General features: G+C 35.7%; 1 protein-coding gene across 4 annotated transcripts in view; it reads right to left on the reverse strand.

Annotated features, from left to right (window-relative positions):
* Positions 1-390: 390 nt before the first annotated feature.
* Positions 391-26,015, reverse strand: part of UBR3 (ubiquitin protein ligase E3 component n-recognin 3) — a 102,577-nt gene continuing 76,952 nt past the window's right edge. For all 4 annotated transcript variants that reach the window (XM_033064487.1, XM_033064486.2, XM_033064485.2 and 1 more), the window contains 9 exons: positions 23,596-23,701; positions 16,658-16,758; positions 11,107-11,231; positions 8,482-8,589; positions 7,854-7,964; positions 6,883-7,059; positions 5,096-5,305; positions 3,425-3,564; positions 391-2,814 (listed from right to left, as the gene is read on the reverse strand). In XM_033064487.1, the coding sequence (XP_032920378.1) occupies positions 2,697-2,814; positions 3,425-3,564; positions 5,096-5,305; positions 6,883-7,059; positions 7,854-7,964; positions 8,482-8,589; positions 11,107-11,231; positions 16,658-16,758; positions 23,596-23,701 (1,196 nt within the window). In that variant the 3' untranslated portion in view covers positions 391-2,696. The remainder of the gene's footprint in view (positions 2,815-3,424; positions 3,565-5,095; positions 5,306-6,882; positions 7,060-7,853; positions 7,965-8,481; positions 8,590-11,106; positions 11,232-16,657; positions 16,759-23,595; positions 23,702-26,015) is intronic.

A 26,015-nucleotide genomic window follows, 5' to 3' on the forward strand; every position in this document is an offset into this window, starting at 1 on the left:
AAAAACTTAATACATAAATACTACATTCATCAAATTGAAGTAATAGTTATTCCAGAAACAGACTTGACAGAAAAGATCAAGCAGTTTTCCCAGAAGTAGTTTCTCAACTCAGCAATTTAACTTTAGCAGTTTGCAGCAGCAATGCTGGAATAGCTGGAATACACTTAAGCACTACTTGAAGTGCTATAGTTATGAATAAAATAATCCAAATTACTATTGCAAAACACGTGACTAAGTAACAAAATAAAACACATACCAGGTTTACTCTCAATGCAAAGTACTTTGCATGCACAAGATTTTAATATTTAAATAACTGCCTGGCTATTGGGTAGAATTCAGTGTCATATTGGATTACTGGGGTAGAGAGAAAAAATTTCATGAACACACGGATTGACAGTAAACTTTTATTAACATATCTTACAATGCCAATTATTGTATTTCTAGTTTTGTACTCTTCTGATGTGCTATAAAGATTGATTTAGAGTCTACAGTAATGTACTGTACTTAAATGATCATTCATACAGGATATCACACCAGAACATTTGAGTAATACACGCACACACCACTCTAGTTTGGACCTGTTATTTTTCAAGGTTAGCTTAATAAAGTAGGATTTAAAAAGTTATGGGGGAAATAAAAATTCTTGTTTAGCAGCATGCAAGCATATTCAAGTACATTTTTTCAACCAAGAAATTTTTTGTTGTTTTTAAATTGACTGGTAACTAATTCACCAGTACTATAATAACCACTATGAAATATCCAAATGTTAAAGTTAAGGCTAATAGTTTTTCTTCACATCCATATGCACAGAGAACATTCTGTTTTAAATAAAACACAGTAATCAAATTCTGAACACATTATCTCTTGTAAATATAGCATTGGAGCTTTGAACTACAGATCACTCAAGTTCATGAGCCCTGTAATAATGTTATGCTGGCAATGTAAAGAATCTTTTTGCTCTTTAACCACACTTACAAAATGGCCTGATATTCTTAATGAGCAATGCAAAAATATCACAGGCAGAACTTATAATACAGTATCAAAAAAGTAATATTTTGGAAAAGACACAGCCATTTAGTTGAGTAATTCTAATCTTACAGGAAGTACTGTAATACTTTTGAAATATATATATATAATTATATGTATGTATAAAAAACAGTATCCTTTATTGTAGGGTTTTTCAAATTGCAGGTATCCAGAAAAACTCATTGTATTTACTTACTTTTCCTTCGGTCTGTTCTTGATTGCTATACAGTAATTTTATTTCCCCTATACACTTTTCACTAAATAATGATTTCCACTGGGGAATTGTTTTCTTTGTATATGTGGCTTTACCATAAGATGTTTTTATTTTACACACAAATTTTATTTTACAAGCAAGCTGTGGAAGTAAAAACTACCAGAAACTGCTTGGTAGCACTGTATGAAATAGCCAACAAATGGTCAAGACTTGTGAAAAACAATAGTAGCAATATATTACATTTCAGTATTTGACTATAATCTTTCCTACCTACTTACACAATGGGTTTTAGTCCAGTCATGCCTCTTCTCATGAATTTTTTAGTCCTCTAAGCATAAACTGTTTTGGCATTCATCCAGTGAGGCTGCACATGCACTGGTAGCTCATCTTCCCTACCTCTGTTGAATTTTCTTTTATTTTTCCTTTTTAGGAAACCAAGCAGAAAGAACAGTGATTACTTTAAACAAATACAATACTGTGGAACCTCCTGAAATGACAGTAAAGATACAAAATTATGTTTCATTTTTAGAGCAGCCTGCACATTCCTAATCAAATCATTCTGAAACATACATCTGGTTTAGAATGACAGACAGGCTTATGGTTGCTATGCTTGTAACTGGGATCTGCTATGTTGGGCACCATACAAATTCCCTATATACAGCAATTTCTGTATGTTATCATTGACGATTTATTCAACTGAGATGAAAAAAAGGAAAGGTTCTTCCTGGAAAAAAATGAAGACAGAATGTGTGCTCTGGATTACATGAAGAGCAGTAAGATATCTAATTTATAGTTATTTCACTTACTTATGGAGAAAAAAAATGAAGTTCCTGAGAATGTGTAAGTTTTCAGTAATGCCTGAAATATTTCAATAGATCTCTATAAGTGAAATATTCTTTAAAATTCAACTTTCAGACCAGTTATTACCATGCAGTCTCACAGTTGTTTTACAGACCTAATTACGAATGCCTATCAAGTAAAAACTTCAAGCCAACACAAAAAAGGCAAAGAAATTTTATCCAACATACTTAGTAGATGTAACAGACATATACACCATTTCAGCAAAAATTGCTAAAAACTCAACTCCATGCACAGGAAAATAAAACCCAGACAGCTACCCCTGGAGCCTCTAAACAACTCCAAGTAAAATTTGTGCTTCTTAACAATAATGGGCTTTAAAAAAACACAAGAAAAATAGACTACTGAGTGCAATAAGATTGCTCACACCATTTTGAGGATTTAATTTCAATTATTGTATCATTCTTTAGTAGCAACAACAGCTCATTTTGCACAGATTTCACATGTTGACAAAGTTCCATTTCCCTTTTATGCCCATACCCGATTCCACCCCGAGCCAAGGAGCTGAACTCCCATTCAGTTAAAGCTATTGTCAGTCAAGATGCATTCGTTCATGGTAACAGCAGTTACATGGTGTGTAGATGATGATGACGATGATTTACAAGCCATTATAATGTGGCCCCCATCTTTTATTGATATGATCAAAAGTATGAGACACCCACTGCTGTTCAAGCACTTTGTATCTTTCCTTGCATATGTATAGGGGTTTACCACGCCTGTGGAGGAGAAAAAAAGGGAAGAAGAAAATAAATGGTTAAAATGCCAAGTAAATGGAAAGATGCTTCATTATATAATCAACACAATACTCATACAACTCTTTTTGCAGTGTAAACATGCATTTTTATTGGTGAGGGGTTTTCATTTTTACTTCTGATAGGGTAACTGCTGGGACTTCCCTTCCTTATACTGGCTAGCAGAATCCAGAAACCATCACTTGTTTTCTCAGTCATGTGTAGCTTGGAAGTTATGCTCCTTCCTTATAGTGGAATCCAACTGCATTTTTTGTTAAAGGCCAAACAACAAAATTGGAGATAAATGTTTCCCAACACAACACTCAGAATTAATGGTAGCTGGGAATGGCAACATAGTAATCTGTCTGCTGGGTTCCTGATGTAACTCAAGGATCATGATTATACCACCTCTGGGCCAAAAAATCCTCAAAAGTCCAAGACAATAAGTCAGTCCAAGTTACAATAAATGGGGATTTTCCATTTTTCCACACAAGGAAGGTAGAGATGTATTATTATCTGTTACTGCATGTTACAAGACAAAGTTGATCTACACAGAGGCACCGACAATGAAACACAGCTGTAATGAAAACATTACCTAAGATCTCTGTCTTCTTCACCATGTGCATCAAGATAAACAGAGCCCCAAAGGCAGAAACGATGGCCTCGTATGATGATGATTACAGATGCATTAATCAAAAGGAATATTCCTGTCCCAGCTCCACAGTTTTGAGAATGCTGTAACGTTATGGGTGAAGAAATGCAAGAGTACAAAGATTCTGTTAATGTCTGTCAACTTTGTAACAGAAGTAATTTTAAAAATAGTATTTCGTTTTGCTTCAAATAACATGCAGATATTATTTACTAAGAGACAGTTTGCCAAAGGATAGCCTGCCCCAAAATTCACCATCCAAACTAGAATTCAGTGTCTTGTGCTGCCATAACAACACCTGCATATAAAAACCTTTCCCTACTCAAAAGGAGAGGATATTTGTTACCATGCAAAACCTGAATTACAAAAAATAAGCAAAAATATTCTGCACAATATTTTTAATTTGATGTTGTATAGCAAACTGTACAGGATGATGAAGTATTTTCCATAGGTGGCAAAAACAGGATAAAGTATTTAGAAAAACTTTGTATCATCTGTTTTACAACAGTCTATATTGTTAAACATTTGCTTTCTCTATCCATACTCACAGATCTAGTCCATGGCTCTACAAATATAATAAAAAAAATTTTTTAGGGATTCTTGCTTTGTTCAATATGTCACTCATCTCTATGACTAGCACAATCTATATTCATAAATTCGTTTTAGCAATTAAAAAATGCACTCTTCCTATATGGTTTGATTACAATTAGAAGCTATAATCTCATCAACTACAATAACAATTAATTATATGGATTGTTAATTCCTTTTTTAATAACATTCTGTTATCATAAATTCTATTGTAAATTTTTCCCACTCCTTTTTCTTTCCCCATATTAGCATTATGAGAGAAAGGTGAGTTCAAACAATTTCAAGAGAGTCCAAAATCTCTCTGACATTTAATGCCCCATTTATAAATATCTAACAAATTCCTCTCACAGTTTTGTGAAGTCCATACAGTTCCAGTCTTCCCCTAACTGTTCAATGGAAGTAAAGAGAAAACCTATCAAAGCAAATCTTTATCATAGTCTGAAAAACAATAACTGATGTCATCCAATACAGGCTCCTACAAGAACTTATATATATGCTGACTAGGGAACTTTGCTACTGAAGAAGTCAAAGACTTTAAATCAGCACCTATGTAGTTATAGTCTGTAGATCTCTAGGAGGTGGTTGGATATCAGAAAATACTCAAATCAACCACACACTGATTTTCTATGTACTTGGAAAGCAAGGAAACCAAACAGAGGGAAATGAAAATAATATACAAAGATGGATGCAAACAAATTTCAGCTGGCTGTGAATCAAAACCACGTGTCAGCATTACACACAGTGGGTTTCTAAGACTTTCACAAAAAGGAGAAACAGGTTGCTCTGCAAGTAAATTGCCCTCCAAAATCCAGTCTAGGTCTATCCCTCAGAAATAAGCACTGAATTCCATCACTGGGTGTTAGACTAGATGACCCTTCAAGGGTCCCTTCCAAGCCAAACTATTCTGTGATTATACAAACCTGATTCTATAAACACATTTTGAAAAGAAAAATACCAAAACTGAGTAATGGAGTTAACTATCAATGAGTGTGAGAATCAATTACAGAATTTGAATTAACTCTCTCTTACCAGCACACATTCACAGTAGCTCTGTTGTTTACAGCATAGTCCTTTCAAGCATACAAAAGTACCACAAACTAAGCAAACAGCAGGATCTTTAGGAACCTTGGTACAAACAGAACAAGTTTTTCTGTGATAATACTGAAAAATGGTATTGTAATTCTCAGGCAACTGAAGGAGGCGTGGCAAGTCCCACTTAGGTTCCTGGATAAGCAAAGCCTACAAATAAGGTAAGAATATGTATCAGTTCTCTGTACTTTTTAAAGCATTTATATTTTCTCAAAAAGAGAATACCAAATAAAAGAAACATGCAGTTCAAAAATATCTAATTTGTTTTGCATTTCACAAATTAAGAAGCCAATGTCACCTTGTAATAGTCACCTGCTCCTGGCTGATCACCCTCCCCAACTGCAGTCACATTTCATTATTTGTAACAAAATGGGTACTAGCCTCTTCCCAAGGATGTTTTCTAAATGTGATATATTTTAAGTGCAAAAACCTTCACAGCTAAAACAAGAGGATTAAGAGTGATCTACAGGAAAGACTCTCACTCCCTGCACTAAGTTTGCTTGGCAATATCAATGTGTTACTCCCAAATCCTGGCACTGACTATGAAAGCTGTCTCACAGCTAAAATTTAGACACAAACTTTCAAAAACAGAACTGAAGTTAGGCTCTGTAAATGATATTTGAAGACATCTGCCTGTATTGGACACAAGCCTTTAAGAAGTTACCACTCACAATTTCTGATAAGACAGGCACTACCCGTCTTAAATACTGCTTTGAAAAGCTTAACTCTTCTCAACTGCTCTTAAAAACACTGTCCAATTTTATTCTGGGGCTTTTCTGGTTGGTTGCTTGCTGGGGGAGAGGGGAACAGGTTTATGTAATATGTTTTCCTTCAGTGTAGTAATTTTTTTTGTGTCTATAACTGATGGGCATAGTGGTCAGATGGGATCTTTCTTGCAAGGTCCAAAATTTTTTTTAAGAGTGCATGACCTTGAAACCTAAATTGCAAAAAGTAAAAGAAAAAAGAAATACTGCATTTGTACTTGGTTACTTTCCAAACATGGGAAGAATGTTATCAATTTCACTGCAATCTGTAATGTCTAACAGATTAGAAGCAACTGTATTTTGAGATTAATCTGGGTATTCCAATTTTCAAAGGAGGAATCGAGTTGCAGTGAGGAATGGCTTTCCCCTGACACCACAGATTTAGGAGAGGGGAACTTGAATTGTTGAGATGCAGCTTTGTCATCAAAACAGTGCACTCATGTTTAAACATTTCCACTTCACAACTGATTCTTTCAGTTGCACTAACTCAAGTCTTGGTATAATTTCTTTAACCTTCAGAGAAAATGTACCATCTTTCATCAGTAACTATTAAACGTATTTTAATCTTTTCATCTTTTTCAGTATTGCAACTGAAGATGCAATGTTTTACAGTAATTTAAAACAGGCAAGGAAAAGTTCTGTTATGTATTTTCTTAAAGTTTCTATTACCTGCCCTTTATTGGCTACAGGTGCAGAAGATATGCACACACTTAGTATCATGTTAAGATAGTGTTTATATATTCTGTGTCCAGCAGTCATAAAAACCACACAGGTCTTCTTATTCCTGCTTTTAGCCAATTCAACCCACACCCACTTAGTAATATTTCCCATTACAATTTCTCTCTCACAAGTTATAGTCTCAGATCCCTATCCAAAGCAATAGTTTATGTGCATAATGAATCAAGCAATAAATAGCTGCTTCCATATCATGGCTATTTTGGAAAATACAATTTTTCTACATACCTTTACTTGATCTGGATGTCTATCTGCAAATGAAGCCAGTTCTGAGCACCATTGTGATATCATGTCAAATGCTGGCACTGGCCAATCAAGACAAGAGGCACTGGTGAACTGATGAGCTGACTGAAAAGATGGCAATAGACCCAGGCAGCTCGCAAGAACGGTGAATTCTTCATCTTCCTTTTTAGACATGAAATTAGAGAAGTTTAGATTAATACCTAGACTCTTAATTTTAAAATAGTTTATTAAAATATATATCTAGTTCAATAAAAGAGTATTCTTGTACTAAGATGCAAATAGTCATGCTTAGTGACACGGGAAGGTTCAATTTTAGCAGATAACTTCAAATTGGATTCTTGAAACAAAAAAAAAATTGTCAGAAAAAAACCCCAAAACCAACCAACCAACTAAATTTAAACCCTCAACCCAAACCAAACCCCACAAAAACCACACATCCAAAAAACAGAAACAAAACAAGCCCCAAACTCCACAATAATTTTTTTTCTCTTTAGCTCCCTGAACTAGCTAACAGCTGTTTTACAAAGGAGATGATGAGGCAAGGAAAAGAGGGAGCTGATCTACAGTAAACTCTATTCGAATTAGTCATGGAACATAAGCATAATTGTCTGCTGATGCAATGTCTATGAGAATGAGTATTAAGAGGCATTAAGAAAATCAGTATTGAATTCCATCCTGAGTGGAATTATACCATCTCTGCAAATACTGGCTAAGTTTTAAAAGTATGTTGGTATTTTATGTGGCAAGTACCTATGACCTAATTAAATAAGCATGACTTTGATGAAGTTTAAGCATATAATACCATTTTCTTGAAAACTGCAGTGCTGTAATACATGATATTAAAAAAAATCTCAGTATACTAAGATGTATACTATGAAAAAGACACCTTAAAGTTCTAATTTTTGATCTCTAGCTTTTATATGGAAATGTTTGAGTGTGCCCCTCTCATTGTGTACCTGACAACTAGGCAGATCCCCTCCAAAGAGATGGTGTTGAAGAAGGCTTGTGATCCTGAGGAAAGGCAGGCAGAACTGCTGCAGATAGCACTCTACAAAATCCGGATTTACCTAGACAGGAGAAAGCAATTACTAAATTCTGTCCCAGGTAAATTATCAAATTATCCCCTAAGTATGGAAACTCCAGTATGAACCAGTACTTTTTAAAGCATATTGTATAAACAACTGCATCAAACATAAATTCGAAAGGCCAGCATTTCACTATAATCTGAAATACCTCTCTAGGTTTTTTTCCCCCCTCGACAAATGGGTTTTCTACTTAAATATTTACTTTTCCAAGTTGCTGAAAGGTCTTTCATATTTATGATTAAAACCCATATATATGATTAAAACCTGTAACTATAAGAAGCATGTGTCAATAACTTTCTCAATGTGGCACTGACCACATCTGATATTATTAAAACAAAGATATGCACAGGCAAATGGTCCCAAAGGGATATGCTTTGATCTAGAAAATAAAAACAGTTGTACTGCAAGTCTTTAGCAAGATCAGAGAAAAATCATTATAATGAGGCAAAAAAGCTTGAAGGGGACATGCTGGATAAATTTTCCAGAAATTTGCCAATACCACTGCTAATTCTTCAGTCTCTCCTTCTTCATATATCTTCCCCTTAGACAGTTCACTAATCACATGACCCAGCAATACTTCCCAAGATTTTTCTCCACTGGATGTATTCTGCAAATGAGAAGAAAAGAAATCCAAAAACACTGGTTATAAAAAGGAGAAAATGTTTCTGTAATAGCAACAACAATGAAGAATATTTCCTTTTGATCAACACGTAAATTTTGACCTACAAAGATACATAATGCTTAGAAAAAATTAAAAACAGATATTTAATTTTACAGAAAGGGACTGCATTTAGCTCAAGAGTGAAATGTGAATTGCTACTTGAATTACATATGCTTTAAACTGAGTGTTTTATGAAAGCACTTGTATAACATTGCGTTTCATGTTTTTTTCTGTGAGTATATAAATGCTTACTTTAAAACTAGAAAGAATCACTTCATGGGTACATCTTGTTTCTACAAAATTTGAATTCTAATACAAGAATTTTTTTTAAAAAAGTAATTTTTGAAAACATACAAACCAGAATGAATGACAAAACACTTGCTATGTATTTTAAGTTAAAATGAATCTATCAGAAAGTAAAAAGTTGCACGCGGAACGAACAATGTGTACTACAGATGGAAAATGTATTTAGGGTAAAAAATAAATAGCCACATAGCTTTGTGACATAGCAATTACATTTAAAGGCAACACAGAAAGCCTTTAGAAACAGAAGGCAGTATTCTCATACTTTCTTCCAAGTCAGAATAAATTCTGCCCTGGAAAAAGATGACTGGATAGGAATTTTGAGTTCTGTTAGTATATTATCAATACAACAAACAAGGGAGTGGAACATTACTGTGATTCCTTAAAGAAACCAAATACTTCACTACATAGTGACATATATAATTCATCAGTTGGTTTCTTTAGTGCATTTTGACATCAACTTTCATTCTCCATTTTAGATGTGGTCTTCACCTTTCATACTGAGACCACACACTTACTGTTTATGCTATAGTGAAAGAACCAGAAGGCAACACACAGCTAATTCAGCAGCTAAGACAAACCTTTCTTTCTGTTATTCCTGGAAGTTTACTCCACAGGCGTTACAGTCTATGACACTGTAACACACCTTGCAAAGATAATGAGCATGAATTTGGGTTTCAAAAGTACAATATCCACCTCTCAGCCCTGCTGAAAAATAAAACTCTTCATGTTGTTTGATCATTTGACATAAATATAGAGCAAAGTCTTCAGCCCATGTTTAATGTCTGGAATAGTAAACTGTAATAGATTCACTTGGAATTATCGATGGACAAAAGTAAAGTTAGGTGCAATCTGTGTAGTCATCCCAAGATTAAAATGTCAATTTTAGCAGCAGGGAAGAAAAAGCCAACCTGAATCATAAGTTTTTAACCACTGGGGTTGAAAGAAACTTTAAAGAAAGAACTTGGATTTCTAAATTAAAAACCAGCTTCCCTTGGGACATGCATGAGGATGAGGGATAGGCTCAGGAAGAGAAGGGCAGCCAAAGGGCTGGGAGAGAGGAACAGGGAGCTGTGTGATTACCACTGGCTGGTCCTGAGTGCTTTAAACTGCAAAATTAAAATTATGTATCAGCTTAGAATCACTTAAGTAAACAATGAAAAAACCCCCCAATCGCTACCTCAAGCAAATGTCTTTGTATTTCTAAGAAAATAACATTACATTGAAAGAAGGGGTGAATAGGGACTTTACAAAATATCCAGTGGTCCTAATGTAAAAAAAAAAAATTGTTATAGTAGCAGGCCAGCAGATAATATGCCCTTAAGATCTTGGAATTCTGATGGACCAGTATGACAAATTCAAGTTACATGTATAAGGCAGGTCATACTTCTCAGTCTTCATTTCATTTTACATCTAAAGCCCAGCTGTTGTATAAAGGGGTAATACCCATTTCTCCTCCTGATTCCAACACTTCTATAGTTTCCTTTGGTCTGATATTGGCATTCTTCTGACCTTCTAGGAAAACCAATCTGTGGAGTAGAAAGTTAACTGAAGGATTAAATGAATGCTGGTGCTAATGCAGAGGACTTTGTCTTTGATGGCAACTGGCATTCAATCAGCTGAACTGAAAGATGCATTGTCAACTTTACTTGTAAATACTACCAAAAGCCAAGGAAACAATAGTGACAGATTTCCTTCTCTGTCTCTTCATCACATGAACATTCTTGACCACATAGTGAGAGAAATTTATATAGCTAGCCACAAATAGCACAAGCAAGTTGGAAGTCAAGAGAGCTTTTTCTCCAACAAGGCTGCCTGCTTTTCCAGGAGAGAAATGCATCAGCTCAATGCCCATGATTTATATAGGAAGGCTTCAATTCCACGGGTGTGAAAGCTGCATTTACAGATTACAGTCACTGGAGAGACTGAAACTATAAAGACACAGACTCAAATTTGAAACTCAGTTTTGGAACTAGGTATTAATTGTGAAAATTTTAAGTCTCATCATGTACAAAAACCTGCAGAAATTGCACACACAGAAATAAAACAGTGGATTTAGAATCAGAAGCAAATTATTACATGCAAAGCAGAAATATCTGTTACATTCACACCAGAAATACTTCAGCATCATTTCATACATGTTTTAATATACTAACCAACCTTTTTGAGAGCTCCTGATTCTTTCCATACCATCCTGTCTTCAGCACTGCATTTAACAGAAAGTGCTGCCAAGGCTTGAGTATACAATAAAGTGAACAGCACTTTTATAATGCAGGTAAAGTGTTCTGTAAAACAAAGTAAGTAATTTTTAAACACTTGATATTTTTAGCAAATATAATGATTGCAGAGTCTCTAGTTATGAAAATGATAATTCTGAAATGAAAAGCACTATACAAAAAGAACAGCTCCTCAAAACACACAAAAACTACATACACAATATAACCATATTTACTGGCTTTCAGAAATGACTTGGCAGCCACAGTGAATAGAACAAGTATTGGGCAAGTCATTTTCCACTGCTCCTTATGTTCATCTCAATCTTGATTAACAGTGACTTCATCCTAGTGGCCTGGGGATAAAAATTATATTTTGTCCAAAGGTTACATCAAGTTAAGCTACTGATTACTGTAGATGTAAGCAAATGCATATCCTACCATCTCTTATGGCTCCCATCAGGGGTGACACTCACACAAATACTGGAAGAATTAAATTTTTTTAAAAATCACTACAACAACATCTAGCATATCAGTATGCTTCCACATATGGATCCAGCCATAAAATACTTGCTGCAAAACACTCTTGAACGAGTACCTATTTACTGGACCTCACATGCATATGTGAAAGACAAAAGGCAGAGTGGCATTTACTGTATTTTCAAAGACCTTCATGATTTTTTTTTAATATTTAAAGGACTATTATTTCCTACGGCTAGGCTGCAGGAGAAAGGCTTTGAAATTTTTTTGGGGAAGTTAGCAACAGAAGCAAAATAAGACTTCCTAAAATGGAAACAGAAAAAAAAAGATCATTCACTGCAATGAAGATATTGAAGCAGTCCTTTTTTATGTTTTCACTTTAGGTTCTATTTCCAGTCCCAAATTATCTAGTTTGTTTTTAAATCTATGCAGATCAAAGAAGTTTCTATCATCATTTACACCACTCCTTAAGCATAAATGTAACTAATATATATCTTAAAAATGTTGACAAAAATGAGAGGTTTAAGAAGTCCTCTCAGGCTTTGAAGTTAAGCAAAACAATTTTATTTACATAAGCACCTCACAAAAACTGGGTTAAATGCATTTTTTCTTCCCAAAGGATTTAGATGAGCTTCATATGTGAAAATGAGGAGGCCAGGAAAATTAAACACCTTGCTTCTCCTTTCCTGCATCTAATATCAAAAACCACTACTAGATTTTAAAATATACACAGCTAAGGCTTAAGTACATAATTAAATTTGTGAAATAACAATTCTTTATCTATGTTACAAGTGTTTACAAATCAATGCAGATATGGATTTTGAAATTTTTTTAATTCACTAGGTATAAGCTTATGTACTCACAAACTATAAGCACAATTTAAGCATCTAAAAGATCATTTGTTATTACACAATTTAAAATTGACTTTTCTGTATTATCTTCCTATGGAGTTTGTGTTAAACATGACAACGAATGGTCCTGTACTTCATCCCCCCACTCTAGAGCAGGCAGAATTATAATGGCACTTCCTCTTCACATTTCCCCAAGAGGAGGATTCACTAGATCCCACTAGACCTTGAGGCTATATTTTTTATCTCTGCTGAAACCTCCATTTTCTTAGTAATCCTACCCTTAAGGAATACCAGCAGGGAAGCTTTCAGGAAATTTTCTGGGACTGAAATCTACAAGATGAAACCACACATTCAGAGAACTGTAAAATTTGCTTCTTTGGCCCTAAGAGTTTGTAATCATAGCTAGAACTGAACTGAGGTACTGAGCTCTAACCCCTCAATGGCAGACACAAGCAATCCAAATGAATTTCCCACTGAGAAAGCATGAACAAACCCACTACATGTAGAACAGCAAAGGCACACTGCTGTCAACAGGTACCAGCCTGCCACAGCCTGCTCCATCTTGCAGCTCTGCTCAGGCGACTGCAGTGCTCAACACTGGGTGGCTTTGCACATTTTTAAAAAATCTGATTTTTCCTACATACAATTATTTTGTCCCCATTCCCCCTTTAATACTAATTGTTCAATGCCCCTGAAATATGTCTAGCCCACATTATGTTTCAATTAAATGAATGCTCTTGTATTTACTTACAAGTATGTAACTCATAAATTACTGTGAATTACGTTTCTGGAGAATCCACAATTGGACAAAACTGCACACTCCCACATCTGGGTCAACCCTAAGTAGTCCCAAATTCTGCACAAACTTTTACTAATTTTTTAAATTATTATTTTGTAAAATTTTTTTTAATTTTTCCCTTAGGAAAATCTCTCGGTGGCCACATGTTGTGTAATGAGCACCAAGGCTTTTCTATAGCCATAGAAACATCCCATGGGAAACATACTAAAACAGTCACTACATCAATTATCACTTCATTGCTATGTTATCTCTTAAAATGCCAAATATTTGACAGCTGTAGGTACCTGTAATAGTAGAGCTGTTACATTCTTGTTTACTGTAAAGAGCAACTTTATTTGACTTCCTGCTTGTAGGGGCTGTGAGCTGTTTTCTGCTGCCCCCTGGGTCAGGCTGTGCTTTTGCCACATCATCTTTTCAATTTAGTAATTCTAAAGCTTGCAAGTATGTGAGGTAAACCACTGAGCAAAGTTCTGCATTAAAATGCATTTAGGACTCCTGTCCCTAATCTGACAGTCTGAAAGTATTATTACTATGGCTAGGCTAATCTAACAACACAGGCTAATCCAGAACTTTTGTACTTATTTTTGAATAATATTGAGAAATGCTATTATGTGCCTATTTTTAAAACTTTTTGGAACCAAATAATTTTGAAGCATCTCATCCCATTATATGCATCAACCAACATCCTTAAAAATTGAGTTTAAATAGGAAACACTGCTAGAACCCTAATTTTAACATTAGTGCAAGAAATGTGCAGATAAGTAAGTGTATTACCAACAAAATGCATCTTTTAATTTCAATATCAGATTATATACCCTGGCACACAGTGATGACAGAAGGAATCCACTAAGAGAACCAGATGCAAAATTAAGGACATAGGGCCTTTTTAACTGAATTTAGAAGGAGATCTTTGTATAAATAACTTTGAAAAATATTCTTCTTGATCTGAAGCTTGACTCCTTCTTTCAAAACACAACTTCAGAACAAAGGGAGACGCTTGTTACACTGCACAAAGGTACAAGTATCACTCATTCCCTTCTCCGAAAATTGGTTAATGCTTGTAAATGCTCTGAGCTCCACCACAAAGTTTTTTCTGTAGCAGTCTTTCTTTCTCATAGGTTCAGATCAATTTTCTCTTCTGAATGAAGAGGCTGAACAGTAATGACGTTTTTATTGCTTTAATCTATGTCAGATTGAAAAAGATACCAACACCGATCCAACAGTTAATAGGGTAGTTAATGCAATTCCCAGTCTGAATTTAAAATTAACAGTTAATGGGAAAGTTAATACAATTGCCATCTGAAGGGCAAGAGATGAGATTTTGAGTCCTCCTTGTAGAACACTCTCTATTTTTAAAAAAACATGGTGTAAACAAAAAAGATTTTAAGTACAAGCTTGAAAAAAGATGTCATATTTGATGAAGGACACAATGCAACTTACTTAAGTCTATTGTTAAAGGAATGTACTGTAAAGATCTATCAGCACACACAGGCATCCTTAGTGCATCCCAGTATACAGCCAAGTGCACAGCTCCCAGACCCCATGACAATGGCAAAGCAGCACAGACAATTCAGGAAGCAATGGGGTCAAACGGAGATTTTGTTCACCCCTATCACTGACCTTGTGCTTACCATGAGAAATTTCACAACCCATTTTACCTTAATTATGCCTCAGTCCTCCACAAGGAATTAATTATATTGAATTTGACTCTGTGACCTACACACCCATTGTAGAAATTCTAAAAAAATTTGTTATGACTTATTTTTGTGAACACCACTCTATACCTCCAAACAAAGAATTATGAAAGACTTTCTTTTCATTCTGCCTAACCATTTTGATGAAACAAAAATTAGGAAGATAAATGGCAATTTATTTCCAATTTAATGCTTCACAGATTTGAAGTAGATACATTTATTTTCTTTCTGCCACTTGCCATTTCCCTCTCAACTGCACCATACAATAAACCTAAGAGCAAAGACAAAAGGTGCTGCTGAATGACTCATTTCACAGAATTCTCCACAGAATGCCTTACTATTAATGAAATGTTGTCTTTTCTAGGATAAAACATACTTTCTTAAATGGTGGTATTCAACGCTTGCATATTGACTACAAAGACACCACTAGTTTGTACTTTATCTTCAACACTGCCCTCCCTGAATTTCAGATGTTAGTCTCATTAAACTTCTATTTACTGTCTTTATACTAGTTTGATTGAGTCCTTCCAGTAGAGTTAATTTAAGTTAAACTGTAGGTTTTTTTAAAAAAAGTACATTTTTGACAAGAGTCTTCATATGCAAAATATTTTATTCTTTTAGTATTTTCATATTCTAAAAATCTTTTGGATATACTTAATCCATAAGCATGTAGTTGGACTTGAGGATACTAAAGGACTTTTCCTACCTAAATGATTCCATGATTTTAAGTATATTGAATTGAAAAAACAAACCCAAAATGTTAAGGGATACACAGAGTCACTTTAGCCGAATTTAAGTTTTCAGTACCAAGGACTGAACACCTCTTAAGGGGAAACAGTTTCTACTAAGACGTAAGCATCAAGAGCAGAACAGTTCCTAAATTTACCTATTCAAAAACTCAGCAGATATCAAAACTGTTACACAGATTCCACAGGAGATATTCCGTTCATTGTCAGTGAAACAGTAAAGTGATACTTGCTTCGTTAGTCCTCATTTTCAAATAAAGGTTCAATTACAAGTAATCGAGCCAGAGATCAGAGGGTCTGAACTCCTATTCTGGAACATGCATTACCTATTAGCAAGAGGAACCAGGTTCAGCTGTTCCTTTTACACAGAAAAGGAAATTTAGATTTTAAGACAATTTTGATTTTAGTACTGAAAAATTTACTTTTTAAATATCTATTTAATATTTATTCATAATTATACTTTATGCTGTCTCTATTGAAATTGCTGCACTACAGAAATTATTATCTTCATGTATGAACTCTTACATAAGACTGCTGCAATTTAAACTCTGAAATTTAAATTAAATTACAATCTTTCAAATTTTTCACCCTTAGGCACTCAGTTCAACTTGAAGTATTGAGCTGTCCCTCTAAGCAAAAGATGAAGGTCAAACAAAGGACACTTCTCTTTCAGTAGAAATACTTTAAAGCTTCTGCTCAGCTCTTCTATCTTTAATGAATAGCTGACTGATAAGGTAAAAAGACAGGGAACACAGATAAACCTGTCAACTCAGAACGAAAACTTCTGTTCAATGCCACCTTTTGTAGATAAGGCAGAAACATTATTTTAGAATACACAGTAGATCAGCTATGATTTACCATCCTGTTAACCATAATGAAAGCACTTCATTTACATACTCATTTAAATATACATATTTTTGTAACATACCTCTGTGCAATGGTTGAGGCATGGTTAAAATCTGGATAAGCAAAAGGGACGAGACATCTCTGTAAAGCACGGGAACTTCTGGCAGTTCTTCACTTACCAGCCTGGAAATAAAACCAAAAGAAAATCACTTCTGATACTATAAACCCATGTTTGTATTTTATTTTGTATTTATTTAAAATAGTATTACATTTGATATGAAATTTACAGAAGCCTAATACCTGGCAATTTGCTAACTGATCTCAATTCAAAAATTTAATGTTACTCATGTATTAACTCATGAGGAAATTACCATTTGGGTACCTGATACTGTTGTAATGTTTTAAAACATTCAAAACTGCCTGAACTCATTATGTCTATGTAGGGAATCAAGGATATTCGAACAGTTGAATTGGTTTCCAAAGCGTGGCATTTCACACAAATACATGTGACCAGGCTGTAACAATAACGAACCCTCAACATACATTTAATCTTACAGGGAATGCTCCTATTGGAAAACAGTTTTGAAAAGCGATTGCTCTCCTTCGTGTAAAGAAACGAAGGCTCAAGCATCCATGACAGGTGGGATTATGCAATCTTACAAATGGTCTTTATTAAACTCCCTGGATGTCTAGAAGGACAGCAAATAAGCATAGAGAGTGCAAACTTTTCAACTATCCTGATTTACTGACATAGCATCATCTTGTTTTCCTACACTAAAAAGTAGAAAATGCTTGTAGATAGGAGGTAGTTTCTAGATTTGTGTAGCAATATGCAATGAAATTTCAACCAACAGTATTCTTCAGATTCAACAGCTGACTCAAATGGCAAAAAAAAAATCAAATGGGGAAAAATCATTCTTCCCTCTTTTAAGTGATATGGGGCGTGATAGAGATCTCAAGCAGGAGCAACTTGAGATAAAATATGATACATGCCCTCCCCTGTGAGCCTTCCCCTTCTGCAACACACACAGATGCTACTGCCCTTGGGTGCTGCTGAGATAGATCTGTGCTGCAGGAGCCACACTCCAAATTCTGGTTTCACTGACCCTCAATCTCCCATGCAAAGCAGAGTCCTCTACCAGTGGCTACCAATGGTGCAAATGAACACACTGAGCTCTTGCAGACTGCACTGCAGAAGGCTGCCCACACGTGATGGGATGTGGATGCATGCATGGGATCTTTAGTGTCCTCTAACAGCTTTGGGGATTCAACCAGTTTATCATCTCTAAGGCCCATAAATATGATCCTGCTTTTGGAAGAAGACTACATAGTTACTGATTTCCTGAAAACTCAGGCGTCTCTCCACAGAAGGCATTGCCAGGAGTCATCTGTGATACAAATTTTAACACACAGAAGCAGTCATACAAGAGATTAAAAGACAATGATTAAAGACATAAGGATTAAAAGAACACTTAAGGTCACATGGCTGACCAGTCTTGTAAAATGAAGTGACAGAAAACATGGACTAACTGGTCCTTTTGAATTAATGAACCTGGACAGGTACAAAATAAACACCATCTATAACCCTTTCACTATAATCAATCATTTAATAAAATTGTTTCAAAGCACTGTAATATATATATATATATATATATATATGTGAGCCTCCTAACAAAACCCAAATATTCTAAAAATCAGTATATTTAATTCTAAAGAAGACAAAGGGGGCAAAAATTTGTATCACATTGCCAAGCTTCATTTTCAAAATTATACAGGTCATGAAGATACTCATCTCACTATGCCTCCCTAATTCTACTTTTACCTACAGCTAGTCCTACTTTATGATCTACAACACTGAATTTAAAAATTACCCTCATTGTGTAATAATTTTAAAACCATGGACTTCCTTTAAATTACTTCTCCTCTTTCATTCTTAAATTATATATAAACTTAGGAAAAATTTACAGAATTTACATATTTTAAAAATATTACTCCCTCTGGTCACATTTAGCTGAACACTTATTTCCGACAGAGGTATCAATATTGCTTAATAGTCATGGAACAATTGGGTCAAATACTACTAGTTCTGTCAAAATGGTTAAACATATACATACATACAAATATATATATATATATACACACACACAACACCATAATTGACTAGCAACATCACACATAAATGAACTCATTTGCACATGCAGGACCAACTGAATTACTTTTCTAATTTATTCAGTTCATAAGAACTGAGAAGCAAAGCTACATTAAATGTCAGGGGTTTAGATAAGCTGCTTTTGCTTACATCAAGTACTGCAGCACATGAAGCACTTAAAAACTGCTCTGTCATTTGCTAAAGAGCCTCAGAAACTTCTTCATTATGACAATGAAACTGAAATTACAAAATGTGTTTAGAAATGTGTTTTATGGAAATTATTCATTCTGTTAATCCTCAATGCATATATGAAAGCTTGATAAATCTGACTACAAAAACTTGTGCCACAGAAGCATTTAATAAAAAGAAAGCAAGTACAACAGCAAATAGGACCAAAGTAATACAAAATTATTCAGATGTGTAACAGTTGCATGCTGAATCAATTTTTTAAAGGGAGTCGGTGGTGAAGATAAACTAGTGTAAAATGAACATGTCTTAAAATGAAAAATGCAAAGCTCAGCTTTCTCTATGGAAATGACTTCTCCTCCAGCCCAAGGTATTTGGACTGCACCTCTCTCTGTGCCAAAACCAGGGCTGCCTATCATATGACAGCTGAGAAACTCTGCCTCTGTATTCTGCATCCTCCGCCTGAGAGCTGTTATGCAGGAGTCACTTTTTGGGAATGGATACAGAGAAATGGGAAATTCTGTTGTACTCTGCAATAAGCAGCATTTTGCTTATGATGGTTCCTTATATTTATGCTCCCATTCCCTCTTCTCTCAACCAGAGACACTTAAAAGTTTTTGGTTGATGCTAACTCCAATTATAAAAGCAGAAATTCAGTAAGTAATGTAGAAGTCCTGAGCCTCACACCTCTTTGAACTGTCAGACAAAATTTGAGACACGGGGATATAGGTACACCTAAACTAAGGCATCAACAGCTAGGGTAAAGTGATATTTTCTTCATAATTTGCAGGATAAGAAATAAAGCCCACAAATCCCAGATGGTAGAAAGGTCAAACTAATACACAGCTTCTGATATTCACTGCAAGAAAGCAGAATTCTACTATTTATTCTGGCTGTACCTTAGGATATAATCACAATTTCATATTTGCTCAGGTCAGTTTCTCATCATGCATTCACTGACAGTACTAACATTGGGCATCTCATGTTCTCTTTTACCACGGTGCCCCAAGCAGTCCCCTGTCACCCGTTCCCAAACTCATTCAATCTAACCTTTGCAAAACATGGATTCAATGTTTGACTTTGGTCACGCAGTCTGCTCAAGTTACATCAGCACAGCCAAAGAAGATGGTCAGCTGTAGTGCAGGGGAAGGAAGAAAAGCCAAGAGCAAAAACTCCAAAGCTGGCACAACTGTCAAAACCTATGTACTGTAACATATGCCCTGAGAGACAGGGTAGGATTTCTGTTTCAGGCAGGATTTTTGCTGTATGAAATAGATCACATAAATCCTGTTGCAGCATGTGTATGTATAGACCAACTCTTGCATAAACCTTAGCCAAATCCCACTATCCCACCATCCTACTCTCTCTGTCTCAGAGTATCTTCATAAAAACTGTGGGGTTTTTTTCCCATTTCACAACAGTTTCTGTGATGGAGATGTGACTAAAGAGGCTCCTACGCACAGCTGCTCAATCCTGTCCCTGAGTTGCAGTTTGTTGCCCCAGTATGACACCATCAACAGTCTCTGAAGTGATCTAGCTTAGAATGAAACATCAGCGAAACACTGTAGTAAAAATAACCCAGCATTTCAATTTATCATGCAGTTCCACCCTCCAAGTGCTTCTACTGCAAAGATCCTTAATGTTTTACCAATCCATTCTTTGCTGACATATTCTGTCTGTCAAAATAGACACAAAAATTTTAGCCTTTGTAGAGATTTAAATTTTAAAAATCACGTATATCCCATTTCATGTTTGTTGTTCCTGAAACTGTGACTATTTGGACTAGTCCATTAAATTCACATCTAGGTTTAGTAATTATTGCCTCCAGCTGCTCCTTGCCTGCCCCCTGCCAGAAGCTATTATTCCCCCTTTGTACCACAATAATTATTTATTTGATCAGTATTGAAACCAGATCTGTCCCTAGAAGAACAACTTGCTTAAGTACAGCCTGTGGGACCAAGTGTACATTGAATTTTGCAACATAAACTCACAGGAGAAATAAGCTATTAAACCATTCACAGTTCACCAGATTTAGCTTCTTTTCCTACCCCTCATCTTCCAAACAGCTCACATTATTTAGACCCTTTTTGATAGGCTATCTTCTTGCTCAAGATTTCCTTATTTCTACTTTACCTTGCTCTGGCTGCTTGAGCTTCTTCCTATCCTTCCTTACAGTTGCCATTTTCAGCTACAAGGAGATCTAAACACAACTGTAGAAGACACTGGATGAATCCAGTGGTTTTGGGAGGTACAGTGAAGCAATTCTGTGAGACTCTGTATACAAGTTACTTTGATAGTTCTCCCAGACACAGGATATCTAAGGCATTGTTTATGAAGAATGACAGCTAAGTTTTAGAAAGCTAAGATAAAAATTGTGGGTTCTACATCTGGATAGTTCTATTTGTAAACACTTACGTATATTTAAAGAAAATAGCTATAATTAAATGAGAGTGAGAAGATAATGTAATGGAACTTGCACAAAAAAATTCCACAGGTTTTTGCATGCGTGCAGGGATTTTTTCTTTCCATTTTGAAAATGATCCTTTTAAATGAATGAAGATTAAACTAGCTTCTCTGGAAAACTGCTTTCAACTCAAATAATAATTGGAAATGAAAATGAAATAGAAAAAGATGGCATATTGGTTTGAAGTTATTTTGCTTCTGTGGTTTCGCTAAAGTTTAATTGTTTGGAATTACAGTAATACAGTCAGAAAATACAGAACTTTTTCTCTCACGGACATTTTTGCCCCGTAAGTCTTTGCTTGAAGTCTCATGTGCAGGTCAGGCTGATGATTCAGATGACTTGGTTAACTTCAAAGTGGCACAATGCCATTCCCATCTAAAATCTGAAAAATTATTTTTCTACCATCCTCTTAAGCTTTTTCAGTCTTCAGTAGTGTGTCACCTTCTAATTGCTCTGAGCACTCTTTCCTGTACCTGAAAAAAATCTGCTATTCTGTATTTCTCAAAAGACTGCATGACTTTAAGAAGTGTGCAATCAGATCATACACACCAATGCTATGAATGCCATCTTCAAGTCAAACTACCACTTCAGATTTCTGCAGTATAATTACAGACACTCATTTTATGCTCTAATTTATACATGAAAAACATGTCCTCAAATTGCCTCCTTTTTAGCGTTGTGGTGCCTGCAGACTAAGGAAGGAAAAGCATTCCAAGCAGTGAGCAAAAATATTCCACTTCAAAAGCATCTGTGCATCTCACCAGTAAATTATTTCATGGCAAAATGAATGCTATCTCAGTTGCAGCTTCCTACAAACCGTTTAGGACTTTGTGCTAAACCAATATCATCAAGTCTACCACGAAATACTGAAAACCAGTGCGGAAAACACAAGAACTGCTCAAACGCATTCCCAGCATGCAACCCTTTCTGTAAAGCAAGGCATTACAGACTTCAGTACCATTAATTTCTAACTGATTCAAAATACTGCCTAATGAAATCTAACATACTGCACTTGAGCCTTGACATGACCAATGCATAGTGAACTCCATCAGCTCTGTAAGCCCCTTCTGCTAACAGCTGCTTCCAAAGGCAGCAAGCTCTTCAAACGCCAAAATGAGAAGTGCATGACCTGTTCCACAGCCATTGTGGCCACATGATCTTAATTCTGCCTCATGTAACTCAGCCAACCAAATTTATTAGCACCATCCTGCTCAGTCTAGGTCAGGACTCAATCAGAATCACAGGAAAAGACACACCCAAAGCAGTTTGAATGCATGTTGAACAGCACAGGTTATGAGGTTATAAAATGCTTGATGCTTTCTTCTGTTAATGGTTTATAAATGAATCTCTTAATAAAGTTTAACAACTCCAATAATCCAATGTTCATTGCAAAAAGAAACATAGGTCTAAGAGAACAATAAAATCTTAGACTAGAAATGAGAACAATTGCTTTAATAGTCTTCCCCAGTTTGCAGTTAGGACTGTGGCATCACTATTCCAGATCAGTTTTTGCATGATGCTTTCTACCTCGGGCTCCTAGAAGCACTGACAAACACACAGCTGGATAGGTACTAAAAGGACAGTCTTTTGACATAATTGCAAGACACAAAATGAAGAGCATCTTTCTCCTTGTCATGAAGACAGAATCTGAAAAGTGATGGGTCGAGTGAGGAGATGAGTTCTTACAGAACAAAGTGCATGGTTCAATTTACAATATTGTTAATCCTTCTACAGCTGTGTATGTAAGGTTCATGTTTTAAAAGCAAACTCAGGTAAGTAACTTGCTTAAAATAATAAGCTTGATGAAGAATTTTAGCCTAAAATATAATTATTTCTCACATATATTAGACTTATTTACATCTATTAATCATTACTCAACTTTCAATAAACTACCCACTTATCTCAATATAAATTTTCTTGAACATCTATATCAAAACCAGCAATGCCTTATCCACTTACCCATTCCTATTCAATTTGCATGTACTTAAGCCTGGAAGAGGTCTATTTAAACTTTAGCTCAAAACTGGTATTTGTCAGATTTTTATGTAAAAGAAATCAGAAAACATATTTTTATAAATTCATACATACAATTTTTAGATGTTAAGTCCATCAGCATACCTCACAGAGAATTTAAATTAAGACACAAAGTTACCCAAAGTCCCTCTGTAAGGATGTTTCTTTGTCCAAGTAAAACTGATATTGGGTAAATTAAAATACTTGCTCTGAATTTTTATCCTGCAGGGGCTGAGTTAGTTTTCTCCAGGGATTGTATGCAGAGTCTATACTGTAGAGGCGCATGTGCATGGCCAACACATGAAACAGCTGATCTGAAAGGTGAAGAAGACAGATTGCTGAGTGTTACATACAGTGATATGAACTATTTTACATCAAATTGCCATCATGTATTTTACAAGATTCTAAGAAGCCTGTCACGTCATTCCAAATACGCTGGTATCCTAAGAAGCATATTTTTATTAAGGATTGATTTATTTCCCAAAAAAGGATTTGAAGACAAGTAAGATTTCAATAGAAGGCAGTGAACACATGCATATATGCAGAAAAATGTTTCAGAGAAAGGCTATTTAGAAAGCTCAGTTGTTTTGGTGCTCCATGTACCTAATTACAGGCCTTTTTAAAAAATCCTGTTTTGCATGCTGTTATGTTGCCAAGGTTCCACACTCACTTCACTTGCCTCTCCAGTTAATGCCAGAAATGGTGATTTCCTAAACAATTATTCTTAACAGTGACTGGTATACTTTTAGCTTTAATTCCTCTCTCTCACAGTTAAGTTCTGTGCACAACATATTTGAAATTTAATCTAAATTTTCTATGAGTTCTGGCCTATGGCAGGATCGCTTTGGTTCTTCATCTTTAAAAAGTTCATTATTCCTTCTGTCTTCATACGGTTATTTTGTAGGTAACTTTTGGACAAAAAAATTCCCAAACCAACAAACTTCTGACTACACGTTAATGACACTAAAGTAGCAACAATCTTTATAATGTCAGAGATTTGCCTTTACAATCTGCAGGGAGAGTTTGCTGATATTCATGATTTTAAAACCTTCTGTACTTCCACTGTATCAAAAATACAGTTTGCAAAACACTTGTAGAATTTTTTGAACAGAGGATGCATAATTACTCATGGAGATTTACTGCAGTATTTTTATATTAACATACACATTTTATATTTATCTGTGAATCATATGATCACACAAATAAAGACAACATCTAACCCTTCCTTCCACTAAGGCACCCAAGAAGGCAAGCACCATTTAGGTCAAGAGCATTTTCAGAAAGGTACGTGCAGCAAAAAGAATGGTTTGAGATGGAAGGAACCTTTAAAGGTCATCTAGTCCAAGCACCCTGCAATGGGTAGGGATATTTTCAACTGGATCAGGAACTACTTGGGATTCAGACTTCACTTTTTATCACTGAATCTTTTTTATTTGGTGTCATGCTTTTCTGCTGTTCAATTTTCCTTTCTCCCTTTCATTTTAACTTTTCCCCTTATCCTGACATCATCTTCCCTGTCCACCCCTTAATCTTTCAATTGATCCTTTTACATCTTTCTCTCTAAATCTCTCTCCCTCTTTTTAAAACCCACTTGCTTTCAACCCTACACACTCACAGGTCCTCTTTTTCAAGTAGAAAAAGCAGCTATTAATTTATTTTCCATAAATAGACAATTACTCAGAGGTACGCAATGGCCAAAAGAGTCGCATGATGAAATCAGCTGACTGCCAGAGCCTGAGGGCTGTAATTAGCTCCTGGGGTTTGTAAAATAATTGGAGCTGTGGATGGCATTGGAATTGATAGCTGCCACCTGCTTTCTGAATAAAAACACTCAACGAGAACAAAATAAGTCATCTTTTCTCCTGGCAAAAGATTCTTAGCAAAACACTGCTTTGCTGAAAAAGTTGAAAACTCTGAAAATATTCTTATATTCTGTCAAAATAATAGAAAAAACCCTCAAGCACCGTTTTATTTGGAATGAAACCCAAGAAAATATTCATCCCTTCCCTCCTGCCTATTCACTAAAATGAATGCTTTTTTCCCCCACAACTGCTCCTTGCTTTAAACAGAAATGGGCAACTAAGCAAATTGAAAAAAAAAAAAAAAAAAAAGATTGAAAATTGTTCAGAGTCATTAATTCATCCCCTGTTCCTTTAACAGCTACTCTCCTGACCTTTTACTAATATGAAATTAAGCAGGCAAATATCAAATTCCAGCACTGGAGAATATACTTGTAATCTCCAAATGTGTAACATATATGGACTGCATCTGCCCAGGAAATGCCATTGGGCAGCCGTGTCAGACAGCACAGCACGTTTGGGCTGGCTGAAGGCCGTGTGGCTCCTGAGCAAGGGCTCCTGTGCAGGGGAGAGCTTCAGCCCCCTGGTACAGCCCAGCCCCTGGCACAAACACCCCCAGCCCCCCGCATGAACACCCCTGGCCCCAGGGAGAACCCACAGTCAGCCCCGGCCCTTGGGGCTCTGCTGGCAGTGCCACTGCCCCGGAACAGCTCTGGCCACAGGCACACATTGAGCTTGATTCATGCTTTACACCACAGTCACTCCAGCTGCTTTATTTCCCACTTCCTATGACTACCAAGTACTGGAGAAAGCCAAGGACAACACCAGA

Source organism: Catharus ustulatus, chromosome 7, assembly GCF_009819885.2.
Source record: "Catharus ustulatus isolate bCatUst1 chromosome 7, bCatUst1.pri.v2, whole genome shotgun sequence".
Lineage (NCBI taxonomy): Eukaryota > Metazoa > Chordata > Aves > Passeriformes > Turdidae > Catharus > Catharus ustulatus.